This window comes from Meriones unguiculatus, chromosome 2 (genome assembly GCF_030254825.1).
Source record: "Meriones unguiculatus strain TT.TT164.6M chromosome 2, Bangor_MerUng_6.1, whole genome shotgun sequence".
Taxonomy (NCBI): Eukaryota; Metazoa; Chordata; class Mammalia; order Rodentia; family Muridae; genus Meriones; species Meriones unguiculatus.
In genome coordinates, this window is record NC_083350.1 from 105441377 (window position 1) to 105460236 (window position 18860).

At 37.9% G+C, this 18860-nt stretch overlaps 1 protein-coding gene and 1 pseudogene across 1 annotated transcript; both read left to right on the forward strand.

The window, feature by feature from the left end:
- The first annotated feature begins 1031 nt into the window (after nucleotides 1-1031).
- Nucleotides 1032-7046, forward strand: Kera (keratocan). Its single transcript, XM_021663476.2, has 2 exons — nucleotides 1032-1924; nucleotides 6171-7046. The coding sequence occupies exons 1-2, from the start codon at nucleotides 1036-1038 to the stop codon at nucleotides 6335-6337; spliced, it is 1056 nt and encodes a 351-aa protein (XP_021519151.1). The 5' UTR covers nucleotides 1032-1035; the 3' UTR covers nucleotides 6338-7046.
- Nucleotides 7047-13990: 6944 nt separating this feature from the next.
- Nucleotides 13991-18535, forward strand: LOC110565731 (sideroflexin-2-like; annotated as a pseudogene).
- Nucleotides 18536-18860: the final 325 nt, after the last annotated feature.

Below are 18860 nucleotides of genomic sequence, written 5' to 3' on the forward strand. Positions count from 1 at the left end.
TTTGTGACTTATATCTGGCATTATTCAACTTGGAAAGTTTCTCTCTTCTAAAAGGATCATACATCAGAATGTATTTAACTAGGCATTGTTACTATATATATCGGACATATAAATATAGACGAATTTCTTACATATGTTCTAAATATTTCTTGTTCTTCCTTATTCTGACTAATAATCCTGAATAAGCATATACCAAAAATGATATGTTAGATCTATGTGAAGTCTGTGTCACATGCAGGCAATAGCATATATATATGTGTGTGTGTGTGTGTGTACAGATATACAAATATATATGTATATATTTGTATTTGTACAAAATAGAGATATGCTATATGATAGAGATTATAAGAATTATATGATATAATGGTTATGTGAGAGAATTCATAATTCCATTCCTTCACTGCACATCTTGATTCTGATCCTGTACTTAAAATTATACATATCTTTCCCAAAAGGAAAACTTACCTGAAAATTTCAGAACCAGAGATGAATCACAAATTTTTCTTCAGATCCTAGACCCTTCCTTCACCATAACCTTTTAAATTGTCCTTTGATCTCTACACTTCTTTGGTCCAAGAGGCAAAAGAACATAGAAAATCTCCTCCAGATGTTAGGCTCATTTAAGGTTAAAAATAAAAGTCCACGCAGATGCACACCTCTTAGGAACAGCATGGGGCAGCCACTTCATTTATTAGACCACATTTTGTTCTTTTATACTACGCACTGGATTCAGTAAAGTTTCTTGAATTAATAACTTGAAATGGAAAAACACTTAAAGTTACTAAACTTCACTTTCCATTTCTCAGCTTTCACTGTGACTCAGTTAAACCCAGAATACTAAGTGCCTGTGAACTTGTTTCAATGTCTATAAAGTGCTTTGTGGGTCCTCAGTAAATGTGTATTAATAGCTATGTACGGATGAGCAGCTGATATTCTCAGCTCTCCTCTAAAGAAACCATACTTACTAATTTGATGCCTGCCAATGTTTAAAGATACCATCGATCATGTGTGTTGCTTACTCTACAGGTGTTACAAATGGCAGCTTCAATCTGTCTGATGCTGTGGGTGTTACTCATAGCAGACACTGTGTGGATGCAGAATGTGAGACAGGCCTATGAAGCACCGGATCCAGAGGACTGGGATGTGCATGATGACTTCTACTGTCCCAGAGAATGCTTCTGTCCACCCAGTTTCCCTACTGCCTTATACTGTGAGAACAGAGGGCTCACAAAAATCCCCATCATTCCTTCAAGGATCTGGTACCTCTACCTGGAAAACAACCTGATAGAGACCATACCAGAGAAGGCATTTGCCAATGCGACCCAGCTGAGATGGATCAACTTAAACAAGAACAAAATAACCAATTACGGGATTGAGAAGGGGGCCTTAAGCCAGCTGAAGAAGCTTCTTTTCTTGTTTCTAGAAGACAATGAGCTAGAGGAGGTACCTTCTCCACTGCCAAGAAGTTTGGAACAATTACAACTAGCTAGAAACAAGGTATCCAGAATCCCTCAGGGGACCTTCAGCAATCTGGAAAACCTGACCCTTCTTGATCTACAGCATAACAAACTGTTAGATAATGCCTTCCAAAGAGATACCTTCAAGGGTCTTAAGAACCTCATGCAGCTAAATATGGCCAAGAATTCCCTAAGGAACATGCCCCCAAGGTTACCAGCCAACACCATGCAACTGTTTCTGGACAACAACTCCATTGAAGAAATACCTGAAAATTATTTCAATGTGATTCCTAAAGTGGCCTTCCTGAGACTCAACCACAACAAGCTGTCAGATGCAGGCCTCCCGTCAAGGGGTTTTGATGTGTCCTCGATTCTAGACCTTCAACTGTCTCACAATCAGCTCACAAACTTCCCCCGAATCAATGCTAACCTGCAACACCTTCACCTCGATCACAACAAAATTAAAAGTAAGTAGCTACAAGGATGTGCCTATGACTAGCATGTCCACCATTATGCCTAGTCTCTGTCTCTTTGAGGAGTAGCAACTGTGCTGTCCCCTAACCTAATTAATGAGCTGTTAGCATTGGCAAAATATTTTCAGTTTTTATTACACATCTTTGTTGATACAGCTTTAAAACAAAAACAAAACAAAACAAAAATCAAAAACCAACCAACCAAACAAACAAACAAAAACAAGATGCCCAAATCTTCAAGTTCTAGATTGAAAAGTGAATCTTAGTAATTTTATGTAGGGGAGAAAGGAAACAGCCCTATCTTCATGTCTGTAAAGATTCTGACACTTCTTCTGTGGTATACTGCAACATGTCTTTCAAGGTGGCCTTGAATACAACAGGCTTGTGCCACCTTGACTGACACTCTGAGTTAAGTTTGCTGAAGAAAGTATATACGGTGTACTCAACCTCATTAGTAATATGTAGAATAGGATTTAAGGGATTACAGAAGAGTTGAAGCCTGATTTTCCTATCATCACCAATCAAATATGCCCTGTTAGAGTGGATTTCTCACTTTTTAGAGCACGTGCTGAGGTACCCACCCCTGAGTTTCTGAGTCACTGGAATTTGGGTAATCAATGGATCTTGCATTTTCATCAACTTCCCAAGTGCTGGTCCTGATGCTCTGGGAATTCACACACTGAGAATTAGTGCCACTGCTAGAGATTTCATTTATTTGAAATGGAAACCAGTGCCTGAGGAACGGCTAATCACTGGGACTTAGTGACTTACCCATGGAGAGGAAAAGTTATTCTTTCTTTTTTAATTAAATTTTTACTTTCTTATATTAATTACAGTCTACTTACTTTGTATCCCAGCTGTAGCCCCCTTCTTCATTCCCTCCCAACCCCACCCTCCCTCCCTCATCTCCTCCCTGCCCCTAAGTCCACTGATAGGGGAGGTCCTCCTCCCCTTCCATCTGACCCTAGCTTATCAGGCCTCATCAGGACTGGCTGTATTGACCTCCTCTGTGGCCTAGTAAGGCTGCTCTTCCCTCAGGGAAAAGTGATCAAAGAGCCAGCCACTGAGTTCATGTCAGAGACAGTCCCTGTTCCCTTAACTACGGAACCCACTGAGCTGCCATGGGCTACATCTGAATAGGGATTCTAGGTTATCTCCATGCATGATTCTTAGTTGGAGTATCAGTCTCAGAAAAGCCTCCTGGGCCCAGAAGTTTTGGGTTTGCTGCTCTCCTCCTAGAGCTCCTGTTCCCTCCAGGTCTTACTATCTCCCCCTTCTTTCATAAGATTCCCTGCACTCTGCCCAAGGTTTAGTTATGAGTCTCAGCATCTGCTTTGATAGACTGCTAGGGAGAGTCTTTCAGAGGCCCTCTATGGTAGGCTCCTGTCCTGTTTCTTATTTTCTCCTATTTCCAATGTCCATCCCATTTGTCTTTCTAAGTGAGGATGGATCATCTTCCCCCTGGTCCTCCTTCTTGTTTAGCTTCTTTGGGTGTACAGATTTTAGTATGTTTATCCTATCTTTTAGGTCTAGTATCTACTTATAGAGTGGAGAGTGAATCAGGTTGAAGTCTTCTGAGGCAAAGATGATTTTGTGTGGTGAAGTGGTTACAAGAAGTACATTCTTGGAAACATTTGGTATGAACTTGACCTGTTCATAGTTATGGCAGGCTAGCCCCAGTGGCAGAAGTGAGCAATTCCATATTCCATCCACAAGGTTCCTGGACACAGCCTAGAATTCATCTTCAGTCTCGGTATAAGCAGTTTAGTCAGAAAACAAAGGGGTAATTCTCTCTGAAGCATATTTTAAAGTGCAGTCTTGAAGTGATAGTTGATAAAAATGATTTATAGGAAGGAAACCAGGTAAATGCCGCAAGTTTAGGCTGCTTAGTTACCAGTCACTAACGTTCCGTTTAGCATATGATCATGTAAGCATTCCATTACAGGATGAGAACACCTTTCCACTGAGAACACGCTTGGATATCACATTTTTGTTTTCATTATTGTTGCCATGTGCTTGAGTGTAAAATCCTGGAACCGAATGGCATGCTGCCACCACAACAGTTACTTTTTCCTCCTGTGGTGAGGCAATGTACCTTTTAATATTCCAGTCAGAAGGAAAAAATGCAGCATAGAAAAATCATTACAGGAGCATGTTTAGCTGCATCAAGCATCGTAATGCCTAAGGGAGACCCCAAGTTTGTGAGTTTTTCCTGAGAAGGCTATGCTCCTGTGTGTGGATTCCTAATCCACAATAAAACTCCACAGATAACTGGCAGTAGAAAGGTGATTTTAAGGGATTCCGTACAGACTTTTGCATGTGAGTTATAGGTGCTGGGAACTCGAGACTGCCCAAGACTGGCATTGAAAGCAAGATTAAGAAGGAAAGCATGTGCCTCCCTTCAATGAAATTTTGCAGAGGATCTTCAGAGGCTGCGTTTATACACTCCAATGTCTTATTCATTTTTATATGTTAGCATGTGTCTGAAGCAGCTGATTTTGTGAAGGTTGTAGGGATCCTTAACCCCAGGTATTTATGGATAGAGGCTCTGACGTGGAGCTAGACCATTCAGCTCTGTAACAATATTGTTGTTTTTTGCTCATGGTTGGAGAAACACAAAACCTCCCAAAACGTGACATTGTTGGGAAGTTCAAAGAGGAAAATGAAGTACAGGTGGGTGACAGTAACTGTTCAAGGACAGAGAATAACTGCAGAGCCAGAAGCAGAGGCTCCAGCCTCCCTCCTTAAACACAGAGAAGGCATGTTCCTTCATTTAACACACTAATCCTGTTTTGTTTTTGTTTTTTTCCAAAGAAATAAGTGCAGAGTAAAGATTCCTTTTGTTAGAATTGCTGGACCATAATTGAATCACATAGTGTTATAACAATCCTTAATGTAGTTAGTTCTTCTTGTCACATAATCTAGTTATTAAAGCACAATTTCCAAGAAACAAAACTTTTATATGAAGTTTCCAGTCAACGTTTCTTACGTGATTTTGGAAAAACATGTTTTTCTCCTGAATATGACAAGTGAAGTGAAATCTGATGTAAAATGTGTATTTACTTAAATAATTTACTTCTCCACAATCTCTGAGAAAAATCCTAACTTATGGGAAATACTTATATTCAGAACTCCTGTTTCTCATATTCTGGTTATTTGGATGTACTAGATATGAGGTTTGAGAGTTATAAGAATATTACATAAGGCACAAAATGAAACACAGTAACCCTGGTGAGCAAGGATCCCAGGTAAGAGGAAAGAGTTACTCTGGGCTCACTTTTTCTACAATATGCAGGTGAAAAGAGTAGTCATATTTCTTGATAAAGTCTGTGTGAAGATAAAGTGATTATGTATGTGAAAACACTATGATCACAAAGCTAAATTTACAAGATGTGAGCCATTATTTATGTCAAGTTAACTCACAAGATAACATAAGGTTTGAACAACACAGCCATTATATAAGTATAAAATAATTTAACTTCTAATGTGAATTTTCTTGCACCAATAGGACACAGGGAAGAAACTAGTTCCAAGTTAGGAGGGTCTAGTTGAAAATGAGGTCTTTTCAAAGGAGATAGTATGAACTGATGTTTGAAATCATTTTCTCCAAAATTCTCTGAATTTTGATGGTAGAGCAGCCCTTCAGCCTAGAGAATTCTCTCAATATGGCTCTTTGGTGCCATGAACTCTAGTCTAAGGCAGGTGTTTGTCCTTTCATTAATACCAGGTATATACATATGGGATATTCCTTGATCTCAATCCTCTGCATGTTAACTGTTGGTAAATGCTTTCTCTCCAACTAAATATATTTACATAGGGAGATTCATGTCTGTAATTATAGTATATAGAATTATATTGAATACATTTTCCGTATTTGTATAGTAAGGCAATTTAGACATGTGTCATCTCACCTGTAAGCTTAGAAATTCACTCATATATCTTATTTACCATGACTACATCACTGATTTCAAAAATATTACCTATATAATGTTCCATGCTAAAATATAGGAGAACACAGAGCGAGGAGACTGCAGCTGTTACTTCCCACATTTTCTGGATCACTTTCCTGGGACAAACATGCACACTAACTTGTATGACAACGGGTTAATAGCTCTATAGCTATAGCTCTATAGCTCAAGGTCATTTGGCCCCTTAGGGCCATTGTAGTACCTTCTAGGTCTAGATCCCCAGATCCTCTGGTGTTTCAGTTTAATCACTCATGCTATCTCTGCCTCCATAGATGTGAACATCTCTGTAATATGTCCCACCACACTGCGTGCAGAACAGGATGCCTTCATTCACGGACCTCAACTGAGCTACTTGCGTCTGGATGGAAATGAAATCAAGCCACCAATCCCAATAGATTTGGTGACATGCTTCAAGCTTCTTCAGGCTTTCATCATATAAAATACAGCTTCACCAAATCCAACCTGGTTTAAGAGTAGATGTGTGTGGTATGAGATTTGATTGCTACTCCTAGATTTAGGCCACAAACAACATTTGAAGTTGTTTTCAACCACCATTTTTGTATGCGTAGCTATTGTTTCTATTCAAAGATGCTTTGGTCAGTGACATACAAAAACCTGTTCTATCAGTTTGCTTTTCTCTGATTAACAAAACTGACACAGAGCTGAGATAGCCTCTCAACTCAAAGCTATTTTTTCCCTTTGCAGATACTAACAGCAAATAATGTTTTTTTTTTTTCATTGTTACACATTCAAAATGATTAGCTTGGATATGACCAATTTATTTGTTCTGGTAATGTGTATTTCCTGTAAACACAAAAATGAGAAAGCAGTGGGAAGCTCTGAAGAAAATGAATAAATGAAATATCCCTATCATAATTATTATGAAGCTACTTACTATTCAACTGCTTCATAAAAAGAGATACCTGGTCATTAGAATTAAACAGTAAAGCAGGAGAGAGAGAGTGTCTAGTCACTTTGGATTAAATAAGAAAGCAGGAGACACTGGTGGTTTATTATCATTTCCTATCTATATTTTTCTTAGATCTTATGCACTTTCTCCAGCAACTAAAATCCCTAAAATTTGCAGTTATTATAACACAGTTCTCATAGAAACGCACTGTACTAACATGGGAATTTCTCTCAAAGTGCAAATTATTCAGCTTTTATTTTGATCATGATTTTCGTGATTTTCTAAATAAAAAGATTGAATGTTTTCTAACAAATTTGAAGTGTGACATTTGTTCCAAGGACACTATTCACAACTTCCATTTAGGAACATGTTATAATAAGAAAGTGTTATAGTTTCAATTATTTTGCTAGCATGAATACAAACATATATGAAATGTTTTCCTATCTTATTTTTCTTCCAGAAAGCAAAGAAAAATTATATTCCAAGTACATGATGTAATACCCCTGTTTGTGATGAGTATTTAAAGACTAAGTATTTAGTTCCTCAGCAAGGTACACTTTGATGTTGCATTCTAGTTTTATAAATTTTTATATACTATAATAACAAATATATAATATGAAAATTTGCACGTGAATTTCCATATGCTTTCCAAATGATTTTCTCAACAACTTAATATATTTCCATAGGGAAAAGACCATATACAATTGTAAAAACACTACAAAAGTTCAGTAGGTTCTTCTACTTCAAAGCCCTTCAAAAACTTTTCAACTTTGTAACTGAATTCTCATAAAGAAAACATGATATGAAATATTATCTGTTTATTTTCACACTCAAATTTATGTGAAATTAGAGGCCAAATAAAATATTCTTAAGGCAAGAAATGAAATAAATTGGGCTAAAATAAAAATTTAAAAATTACTTTAAAGCACATACATTATAAAAATTATGTCATGTACAATTATATCCTAAAAATGTAGGTTATTACTATTATCAGACTTGGAGAAAGCATGCATGAAGAAAAAAGTACATATAAGTATTCAAAATATAGCGATTTGAAAATATATTTTAGGGAATTCAAAGGGAAAAAAATCTCCCAGATGGGGTGAGATTTTTAAGGAATTAAAGTCTATGTAAAGACAGGCTTTACATATGACCATATCCCACTGGCTTTCTGTAGTTTCTGTTACTGCTGTTCACAGTAGTCGGAAAGTGTTAGAAGGAATATTCCAGAATGACTTTTAATGTACACAACCTTTCCAAGAATGACCGTGGAAGTTCCCGCTACCCTGCTGCATCTCCATCAGAAAGTGAACTATCCCTTTCTCTAGTGTATCCCATGTCATTAACCCTAACCCAGGCTTCAGGCCCTTAGTAGCCACCTCAGGTAAGTGACCTGCAGTCACAATGTTCTTCTTTTAAGTACTCTGTATGCATGTATCACAAGGCCCGAATCCTTCATTTCACCTCATCTTTTCCTGTAGGCATTGTGTCACCTCCAGTCATAGCCATACGAAGGGTGCATTATGACATTCTGGGAAAGGAATATCAAATAAATTGTTATCAAAGACTGCTATTATTATAATTATCACTCTCTTCATTAGTCAGTACTGTGAATCTCTTTCTGTTCTTAGCTCATAAATTCAGTTCTGTCACGGGTATGCGTGTGATGAAATAACACAGAATACTTATGGTTCAGTAATGGCTATGATTTCAACTGCCCACTGTGGCTCTTTAAATGCATCTTTCACAGATAAGTAAAAGCATATGTATTCATATTTGCCCAGCAATTTATCTTGAGACAATTAGTACTGTTTAAATGGAGATTGGGAAATAAATCAAGAGAAGTGGTACAAAATCGTTCCAAATCTACATCAGTTTTTGAAATATTTCTGCCAGATATTTGCAACTCCCTCCTTCCTTTCTTTGCTTCTTTATTCCTTCCCTCCCCCACTCTCCTTCCTCTCTCACTGTTCCTTTAACCTCAGTCTCTCTCTCTTTATCCCCCTCCCTCCTTTTCTGCCTGCCTTCCTGTATTATCTTCTTCTTATTATCTTATTATCTTTAGTATTTATTGCAGTTTGTGTGTGTGAAGGCAGGTAGGTAGGTACCCATGCACCAGACTGCATTACACAGGTGAGGTCAAGTTTTGTTCAGTTTACATTATAGTGCATGACATGCAGATTAATGTACTATTAGAAAACCATACAAAATTTTAGTTTTATTTAACAAATGTTTGAATTCAGCAAAGTAATTGGTAATACCAATTTAACGGGGAATTTACTAAAGAAATAATGATTAACGAAACACATAAAGAATGAAACATACTTAATAACAGATGGTGGGAGAAAAGAATATTCCAGGCCAAGTGTAAAGACTGTTGGAAAAATTCAGAAATCCCAGAAGACCTTTAATATGGAAAAAATTGTGTTCGTTGAGAGTAGCATCTTGTAATGGGGAACCATCAAGCATAAAGCTAAAATCTCCGAGTTCACATCTCAACTTCGCCATTTACCTTTGGGCAGAACTTTCAAATGTTCTGTTCTTCAGTTTCTCCTCACCTGTAAAATAGGGACATGTAACAACTGTTCCTTCTGGTGTGGATTAAGGGGATGTAAACACTGGACAAGTCTAGACAGGCACCTGGTGCCTTGTGATTGCCTTGTGATTGATCAATACTGTTGGGTGTACACACCCATGCTCCTTTTGGGCAAGAGGAATGACCTTCAAGGGAACCTACGATCACACATGAAAAAAAATCACCTAGGATTTCAGTTCTATACATTGATTAGAATTAAACAAACAAACAAACAAACAAACATGATTTAGAATGTAGGGGACTGGTAATGATGTTTGAAATAGCATCTTGCACATTTGACGACATTTGGAGGCAAAATTGTTAGGAGATAGTGATGGTCTCTACAGAGGAGACTTAGAGCAAGGAGATTGTTAACATTTTTTTGTGTTTCAAATAATAAGATTGACAACAATACATTTACCCAGAGAGATACATTCAGAGAGAGGATCATTTATTCATAGGCAGCTTGAAATTGCTTTTATCATATAAATGTAGTTAAATTTAAGAAGTGATCTGGATGAATAGGCAGGTGGTGATATTCCTTAGATTTTGTTAATACATCCAATATTTTTTAATAATTCTACACTGAAATATTTATAGAATATTATTGGTTGGGGGCAGATCCTGAACATGTAGATATTATTCTAAGTAATGGCAAATAAAACCATGCACATTTGAGTAATATCTGAATATATGTCAAAGTATCTCTCTATGCACATATGCTTTTAGACCAAATGGTGACCTCATCTGATGTCAATGCATGTGAAGACCATGAAAAAAAAATTAAAGAGTACTAACTAGGAAATCAACTTAAACAATTTTGAAACCCTAAGGCCTTAATAAATGCTTGCTTATTTTATAATTTAAAACACAAAATAAAATAAATGGCTTTGTTCTATGGTGTCTCTATGTAGGTAATATGAACTTAGCACAAATACGCAAAAAGGTAAAAAACAAATGAACAACAACAAAAGAAAGATATAATAATAGAATGGCAGTTAACAAATAATGATGATGTCAAAGAATATAGACTTTTGGGACCGGAGTGTTGGCACATGCCTCTAATCCCAGCCTTTGAGAAGTAAGAGTGGGAGAATCAGTTAAAGTCCAATTATAAGACTTGTCTGCTTATCAACCAGTCTCTATGATGAGGCATTTAGAATTGTCAAAGAAGATGATTTTTTTTTAACTAAAAATATTTGGAGAGATTTAAAACTATGTCAGTAACCAGGCTCAAAAACCAACTGTAAGAACAAAAGCTTATCCTAGGGTACTCAACTACAAAGGCTAAGGCCTAGAAACAGAGGTCAATATAGATATTATTGTCAAAATATGGATATTTGTTTGACAGATAAATACATAGGGTGATACTGTAAAAGCTCCAAGAGATCGCCTGTGCCTGAGAGTAGAAAGCTTATTAACCTATGAACACCTTTTATTTTCCAACGTTATTCATACCATAGAGATTTTGCAGCAGTCAAACTAATACAAAGACAAAATAAAATCAGAGTATTTATGATAATACAATGGAGCACATGACAGAGAGCTTAGCAACACATCAGAAGCCCTGTATCTCACTGAGCAGGTGGCACAGTGATTATGAACTGCATTGGGGGAAAAAAAAGATCATACTTCTAACCAGCCAGTGCTATTTAGCATTGCTTTGGTCATTGCCAAGTGCCTCACTGATTCCAGGCACTGGGTTCTCATCTATAAAACAGGCAGTAGTACCATCTATCCTACAGATTGAGAGAGCAGATGTTGATCTTTTATCACCTGATGTGTGGAAAGTACCCAGTAAAGGATACATCAGAATTTTATTATTAACTGGCACTAAGACTTGGAAATTTAAGGATTTTCCTTTCCAAAGCAGACCAACGTACAAAGCAAGAAGGGGGAAAAATAAATGATTGAACTTATTAAAATTAAAAATTTGAAATTCTGGTGAAGGAAAAACAAGGGTGATGATGTAGAGGTGGGGGGACTTGAGGTTATGTTGGATCATGAAAGGAATTCATTTAGCAGAGATTATTTGGAGATTATTTGGAGAAAAACACCAAGGTCTCTGTGGAACTAAATACAGGTTGAAGGGATTGTGGAAACTACTGTCCAAAAGAGAGTTATTTGAGCCCTAGATATTATAATTTACAAAGTCTTTAGGCTAAGCAATGAAAAAGGAGATTAGAGAAACTAAAATTCTGGAGGGCAGAAAATCAAATAACCAAAATTGTGTAAGACTCCAGTACAAGTGCTCACAGAAAAATCAGTACAAAATGATAGGTTTTTGAGTAACACTAACAGTTTGAGTATTTTTTTAAGCCATCACTTAAGCAGCTGAATGACAATGAGCCTGAGTAGTCTGGCTTCAAAACTCCAGCTTCTGATGATGAGTTATGCTGTAACACTTTTAATAAAATATTGACATCCACTAATATATATATATACATATATATATATTTCTTCTAGAAACTGCAGTTGACCAAATGAATGCCCAATGCCATCTGTGCTGACCCCCTGGAGTTGTTTTCCAAGATGTTCATGGAGGCACCCAACAAGGCAAGAGTTAGTGCTTTTGGTTGCCCACCAGAACTATTTATAGGAAAGACTTTATTTCTGAAGTCACTAAGAAATTCATTTATAAGTATGGTGGATTGAATGAGAATGGCATCCTCAGAGATTTGAATATTTGGTCACCAGGAGATGGCACTATTTAAAAGGATTAGCAGGTTTGGCTTTACTGGAGGAAGAGGAAGTATGTCACTGTAGGTGGTCTTTGGGATTTCAAGAGCCCAAGCCAGAACCAGCTGTACCTTGTCCCTGTTGCCTGAGGATCCATATGTAGAATTCTCAGCTACTTTTCTAGCTGCAAATCTGCCTGTGTGCCACCATGTTTCCTGCCATGATAAGGGTAGAATAAACCTCTGAAACTGTAAGCAAGACTCCAGTGCTTTCTTTTGTAAGTGTTGTCATGGTCATAGTGTCTCTTCATGGCAATGGAACACTGACTAGGACAAGAAGATGTGGAGAAATCAAGTTTGTACTAACCAGAAAGCTTCCTCCATGCTAGATAGCCTTTATAATACCAGAAGGCGCTGTGTAGGTTTCTAGAAGGAAAAAATAAAAAAGTCATCAACAATTTCATCCTGTTGTGAAAGCTGTGAACTATGATAATGACAAGAGTGGGTACAATATGATGATGACATTGCTGTGGGTGCAATAGTGGCAGAGACGTAACAGTGGTACTTACTACCTCCTGATTGGATCTAAAGAACCGCTGCACAGGAGGACAAGACTATTGCTGGTATACTCACAGACCCCCAGGGTTGACGATTACTATTCTTAACAGACATATTGTCAAGCTGTCCTCTAAGCTCCTATTCCTATACCCATAGATTAGTGCAGCTCCCAACCCTCATCAGAAATGTTCATTACAGAGTAGACAGTGGTTAATACAGAAACTCAAAACTGGCTGAAGTGCACAGAATAAGTATCTATGAAGTGTTCAGCCACAAATTGAACAAGTGTATCACCTTCACCCACTCCAGGCTCAAGGAGCATCACTGAAGAGGGGCAGAAGTATTGTAAGAGCTGGAGGTCCAGGAAGACCAGAGCAGAACATGACAGGACTGTTAGAAGTCATGAACTCATAGCATTTGTAGATATCTTCCCATGACATGAACAAGATCAAGGCAGTCAACTTCTAAGCATGGGGTGGAGGCAAGGGAGAAGGGCCTCATGAGCCTTACCCTTGACTTAAATGAGGTCTCTGATTCCAGTGAATGGTTCAAAATGCATGAGTACATGGGCAAAACATGGACTAGATGGGGTATTTAAAATCATGAAAAGACATAACAGTGGGGGTGGGGTAGATCTAAAGGTCATTAGGGAAGCAGTAAGACGAGGATGATTAAAATAAATCATGAAAAGTTTTCTTTTTAAAATTTTATTTATTTATTTACTTACTCATTTTACATCCGGATCATAGCCCCCTTCTCCTCTCCTCCCGGTCTCATGGTCTCGTCCTCACTACCTCTTTCCTCTAGCCCTGTTCCCTATTCCTCAGAAAAGGGGAACATGCCCCCTCCCAGCACACCGCAGCTCATCAAGTCACATGAGGTCTGAGCTTTTCAAAGAATCATTAAAAGTATATTTAAAAGTTGTACCAGCTTGTGACTAATGCATTATGCTAATCAGACTACCATTTAATGAGAAGGCATTAGATTAAATCAAAATGCAGTCAGCACAATTTCTTGTAGTTATATTATGGGATAGTATTTAATCTTCATAATCTAATATTATCGCAATAATAAATACATTACTGCAAATAAAAAGAAAAAAGATACATGGTTACTTGTTGGTATAATGTTCTTTTGAAATGTAAACACCTTACCCTTGTTCATTCAAATGCTGATTTCTTCCCCCCACACACACTCTCTGGTTTCAATCAAGGATATTGCATTGTGATACTTATTCTAAGCATCCTGTCTCAACTGTGTGTAAACAGGCCAAAATAAGACCACTAGCTACAATGTTGTGCAAAGGGAGGAGCCAGAGGACAGGAAAGAGGGGAGGAGCCAGAGGGCAGGAAATGACTGGGAGGAGAAGGTATGAAAGGAGAGCTAAGAGAGCAGAGCTGGAGGACAGATTTTGAAACGAGGTGGCAAGATGGACTGGACCTAATATATCATTAAAAGCAAATATAATGTGGGAAATCTAAATGTTAGGAAACTATGAGGGCTTGGAGGTTTAGGAGGGAGTAACTATTGCTTGGCATTGTATTCTAAGGTAACTAAATAAACCCAGTCTCTGTGTGGTGATTTGGGTATACAGTGATTTAGGAATAACAGTAAGCATTATCAGAAGATAAACTAATAGTAAATATTAATTACCTCTTACAACACTTACTCTAAAGTCAAACATATTCACGACTGACTAATTATTAAAATATTAGTCTAGCTTTGTATGGTGGTGCACCTTTTATTATTAGCATGCGGGGAGGCAGAGGCAGTCATATCTCTGTGAGCTTGAGGCCTGCCTGGTCTACAAATAGAATCCAGGACTGCCAAGGATGCACAGATAAACCCTGTCTCAGAACAACAACAACAAATATTAGTCTGAACTGTATCCCCTTGATCATTTTTTTGCAAAATATTGGAAGCTTTACATAAATTGGAAGTAATTTATGATTTACTAAAGTAGCAGTTTGTTTTATTTATCAAAATCTCCCTAAAAGTATATTCTTTATGTATCTTATATAGTAAGATATCTTGTTAAGAATAATTCTATTTTGAGAAAGCAATAAATAATAAATTATAATATTACAATTCTGGATGCAGTGTCACATGACTTTAATTGCGACACTGAAGAGGCAGAGTTTGATGAATTTCTATGCTTGTATTAGTCAGGGTTCTCTAGAGTAACAAAACATAAAGAATTCTTTCTCTTTCTATGTATACGTATACATATGTACATATAAACATAGAAAGAGAAAGAATATATATATACATATATATACACATATATACACATGTATATATACATATATTCCTTCTCTCTCTCTCTTTCTTTCTGTATATTATATACACAGAGAGAATGTTCGGAATTGTTTACAGGCTGATCCAACAATGGCAGACTATGACTGGAAAATTTAACAATCCAGTAGTTTCTCAGTCAATAAGGCTGGGAGTCTTAGTTGGGTTTGGTATACTCTGGAATCTTGATACTCTGGAATCTTGAACAAGTAGGCTCTAAAGCCAGTGAATGAATGGACTCTCCAGCAAGGTGAGAAGAAACAGGCAAAGAGAAAGTTTTTCTTCTTTCATGAAAAAGGTGTGAACTAGATTAGAGGTGGATTTTACCTGGTTGAGTGACCTGGATTAAAGGGCTCTCTTCTAAACTCAATGATCAGGATTAAAAGCAAGTCTTTTCCTGGCTCAAGTGATTTGTATTAAAGGTCTGTCTTTCTGCTTCAAGGTCCGGATTAGAAGGGGATCTTACTGCTTCAAGTTAAGCAAAAGTCCTTCACAGGTGTGTCCTTCATTTGGTTAATTCATTTAGTTAATTTCTCATGTGGTCAAGTTAACAACTAAATCATCCCAAGGTTACCCAACCAGCCAAGGCCACATAGTGAGGATATGTATTAAATATATACATATTTATAGAAAGTCAAATCTCATAAGCAAGTTTAACACTGTATTATAAAACTTAATGTTTTTTTTTGTGTGTGTTTGTTTAAATTTCTGTTGTTGTCCTAGTTTTAAAATATCAATTTTTTTTGAGACATTCAGCTGAACAAGTGAAATCTAAAGACTCTGAGATTTCTTTGTTTGTTTTTGTTTTTGAGACACGGTTTCTCTGTGTAGCCTTGGCTGTCCTGTGCTCACTTTGTAGCCCAGGCTGGCCAAGAACTCACAGAGATCACTCAACCTCTGCTTTCCCTGAGTGATGGAATTAAACTTTTTGAGTTTTTAAAGGTTTTATAAGACAAGTTACAGTGTTCCTGGAGAAATAGATCAGAACAGCAAAATACTAGCAGAAATGATTATTATTGGTTGTTTTTTTGTTATTGTTTTTTTGTTTGTTTGTTTTTGCTTTTCAAAAACCATCCGGTAAAGCTATAGGCAATACACAACAGGTTCTGAGTGTTTGTTCCCAATGAGATAAATTCTGCCTTTTGTTCCCTTTTCAGGCCCCTTGCTAGCATTCAAACTAACAATTCAAAGTTGTTTGTCTCTGTAAGTGCAAATGCCTTAGAGCAGGAAAAAGAGAAGAGCCAACAGGATTTCTTCTACTCCTGAAAATTCATATCAGATTCGTGGTCTTTAAATTAGTCGGAAAAAAAGCATGGGAAATTAATTTGATTTACTTTAAATTGAAGATAGAAGATATCAGGAAGAGCCTCGCTGTGCACCATGAAATACAAATGTACCTACACAAATCTCTAACTATAGACTGATTTTGACAGAAATGGCTGTTATCTTCTGTTTCAGAATATAAAAGTTAACATTTCCAATCTAGAAAAAGTAAGCATACTTTAAACGAGTGGAGCCACCAGATAGCACTTTCAAGATACAGGTTTGTAGTGCTGTGAAGGAAGGGAAGCTTTGACAAGTTAGGATGCCCCCTGCAAGGGAGCTGCCATCCCATCAGTTTCCTCTCTGAAAGGTGGTACGTGGCACAGCTGATCTGACGATGGACGAGGAAACATTTGGCTTGTTGGTGAAAGTTGTGCCATTGCAATTACAGCATAATAGCCTATCATGAATAATTCATTTATATTTTATGTATCTTTTCAATGTAATAAATTAATAAAATCCAAATCACCGAGGGCTCCATAGTGTTATATTTGCAATTTAATTTTCTGTAAATAATACATACGCTTGGTAAAATTCAAACAACTGGGCAAATTGTCCTGTGGGAACAACAATTTTATTTTCCAGTTCTCCTAATTCACCCTGAGAGTCTAGAAAAAGCTCCATGAAATAATTACTGGTTTTATTTTTCTTCATTTTCCCCTGTACGGCTAGCAAAATACTTTCATCTATTTCTCTTGATTTAGCAACTTTAAAGAACTTAGACTGTGTTATGGAATATCCTTTAACATAAATTTGATATGTAATACATAAGTACAGACGGATATATATTACATTTTCCTATGTGTTAATAACAATCATCTTATTTCTATAATTAATATACTTTGAGCAATTAATACCACATACTCACAGGTCTAGTTTGAATAGCACTACAAAGTCATTGCACATATTTTTTTTTCTATTTCAGATAAGCTAATGACTATTCTAGTGCTACCCTCCATCTTGCCATCATATATTAGATACCTATTTAGTTTTACCTTTGTATATGTACAGATTTATATTATCTTAAACAATTAACTATCTTTCCCTCACATTTTCTGTAAACTGGCTTGTAAACATCAGCATTTATTGGGAGGATTTGGAGAGGTGGAAAGTAAACCTAGAGGGAGTTGGTAAGAGGAGTGGGGGTAAATATGATCATAATACATTGTAAAAAAAATTCTCAAAAAATAATAAAAATATTATATTAAATCATAAGTAATGTGCACCCACAAATAAAATGTTCATTTGTATAATTTTTTAATTTTTGTAGTACGTATACTAAAAAATGGAAAAAGAAACTTACAAAAAAACCATAAAAAGACCTAGTCTGCTGCGCCTGGTGGCCGTAGCCCGGGTGCATCCCTCTGGGACCAGTCTGCAGTCTGTCTGGCTTTAACATCAATGCCCCCCGCTGGGATCAGGGCACCTTCCTGGGGCGTGTGAAACACTTTTTTAATGTCACCGATCTGCGCACTGTCTTTGCACCAGAGCAGGAGCTGGACTGGGCCAAAGTGATGGTGCAGAAGAGCAGGATGGGGCTTGTGCTCCAGGGCACTAACGTTGAACAGCTGCAGTAGGCTAAGAAGCTGTATGACAGGGCCTTCCACCCTGACACTGGGAAGAAGATGAATGTCATCGGGCGGATGTCCTTCCAGGTCCCCGGCGGCATGCTCATCACAGGCTTCATGCTCCAGTTCTATAGGACAATGCCTGCGGTCATCTCCTGGCAGTGGGTGAACCAATCCTTCAATGCCTTCAATGTCAACTACACCAACAGGAATGCGGCTTCCCCCACATCAGTCAGGCAGATGGCCCTCTCCTACTTCATAGCTACAACCACTGCGGTGGCCACTGCAGTGGGATGGGTGCCCTTTGCCGCTGCAGCTGCAGCTAACTGTGTTAATATCCCAGTGATGCAACGGCAGGAACTCATCCAGGGCATCTGTGAAGGACAGGAACCAAAATGAACTTGGCTATTCTCAGAGAGCTGCAGCTGTGGGCGTCATCCAATTGGTTATTTCTCGGATCACCATGGCAGCCCCTGGCATGATCTTGTTACTGGTCCTCATGGAGAGGCTGGAGAGGGGGCGCATGATGAAGAAAGTGAAAGTGCTGCGTGCTCCGCTGCAGGTCTTGTTGTGTGGGTGCTTCCTCCTCTTCATGGTACCAGTGGTGTGTGGGCTCTTCCCTCAGAAATGCGAATTACCAGTTTCCTATCTAGAACCAGAGCTACAGAACGCCGTCAAGGCCAAGCACGGAGAAAAAACCCTCTTTGTCCACTTTAATAAAGGTCTCTAAGTGCCCCGAGCCTGCAAGGACCAAGCCTGGATGGACCAGCTTTTTCCTGGCAGCTGTGCATACCTGTGTCCACATTCCTCTTGCAGTAAGGTCTGAGCCAGGCTAGACTGGAAAATAGAGTAGGTGGGTGGGGAGGGGACTCCTGTTTCTATACAGGCACCTAATTAATTGGACTCCATAGAACAGAAAGTCGAGGGGGTCGAGGTAGTGGTGGGGGGTGTAACTCAATTGGGAGTGTTTGCCTAGCACCCATCCAGAGCCCTGGATCCAACCCTTGGCACTATGTGATTCGGGCGTGCTTTTATACGCTGGTGATTCTTGTACT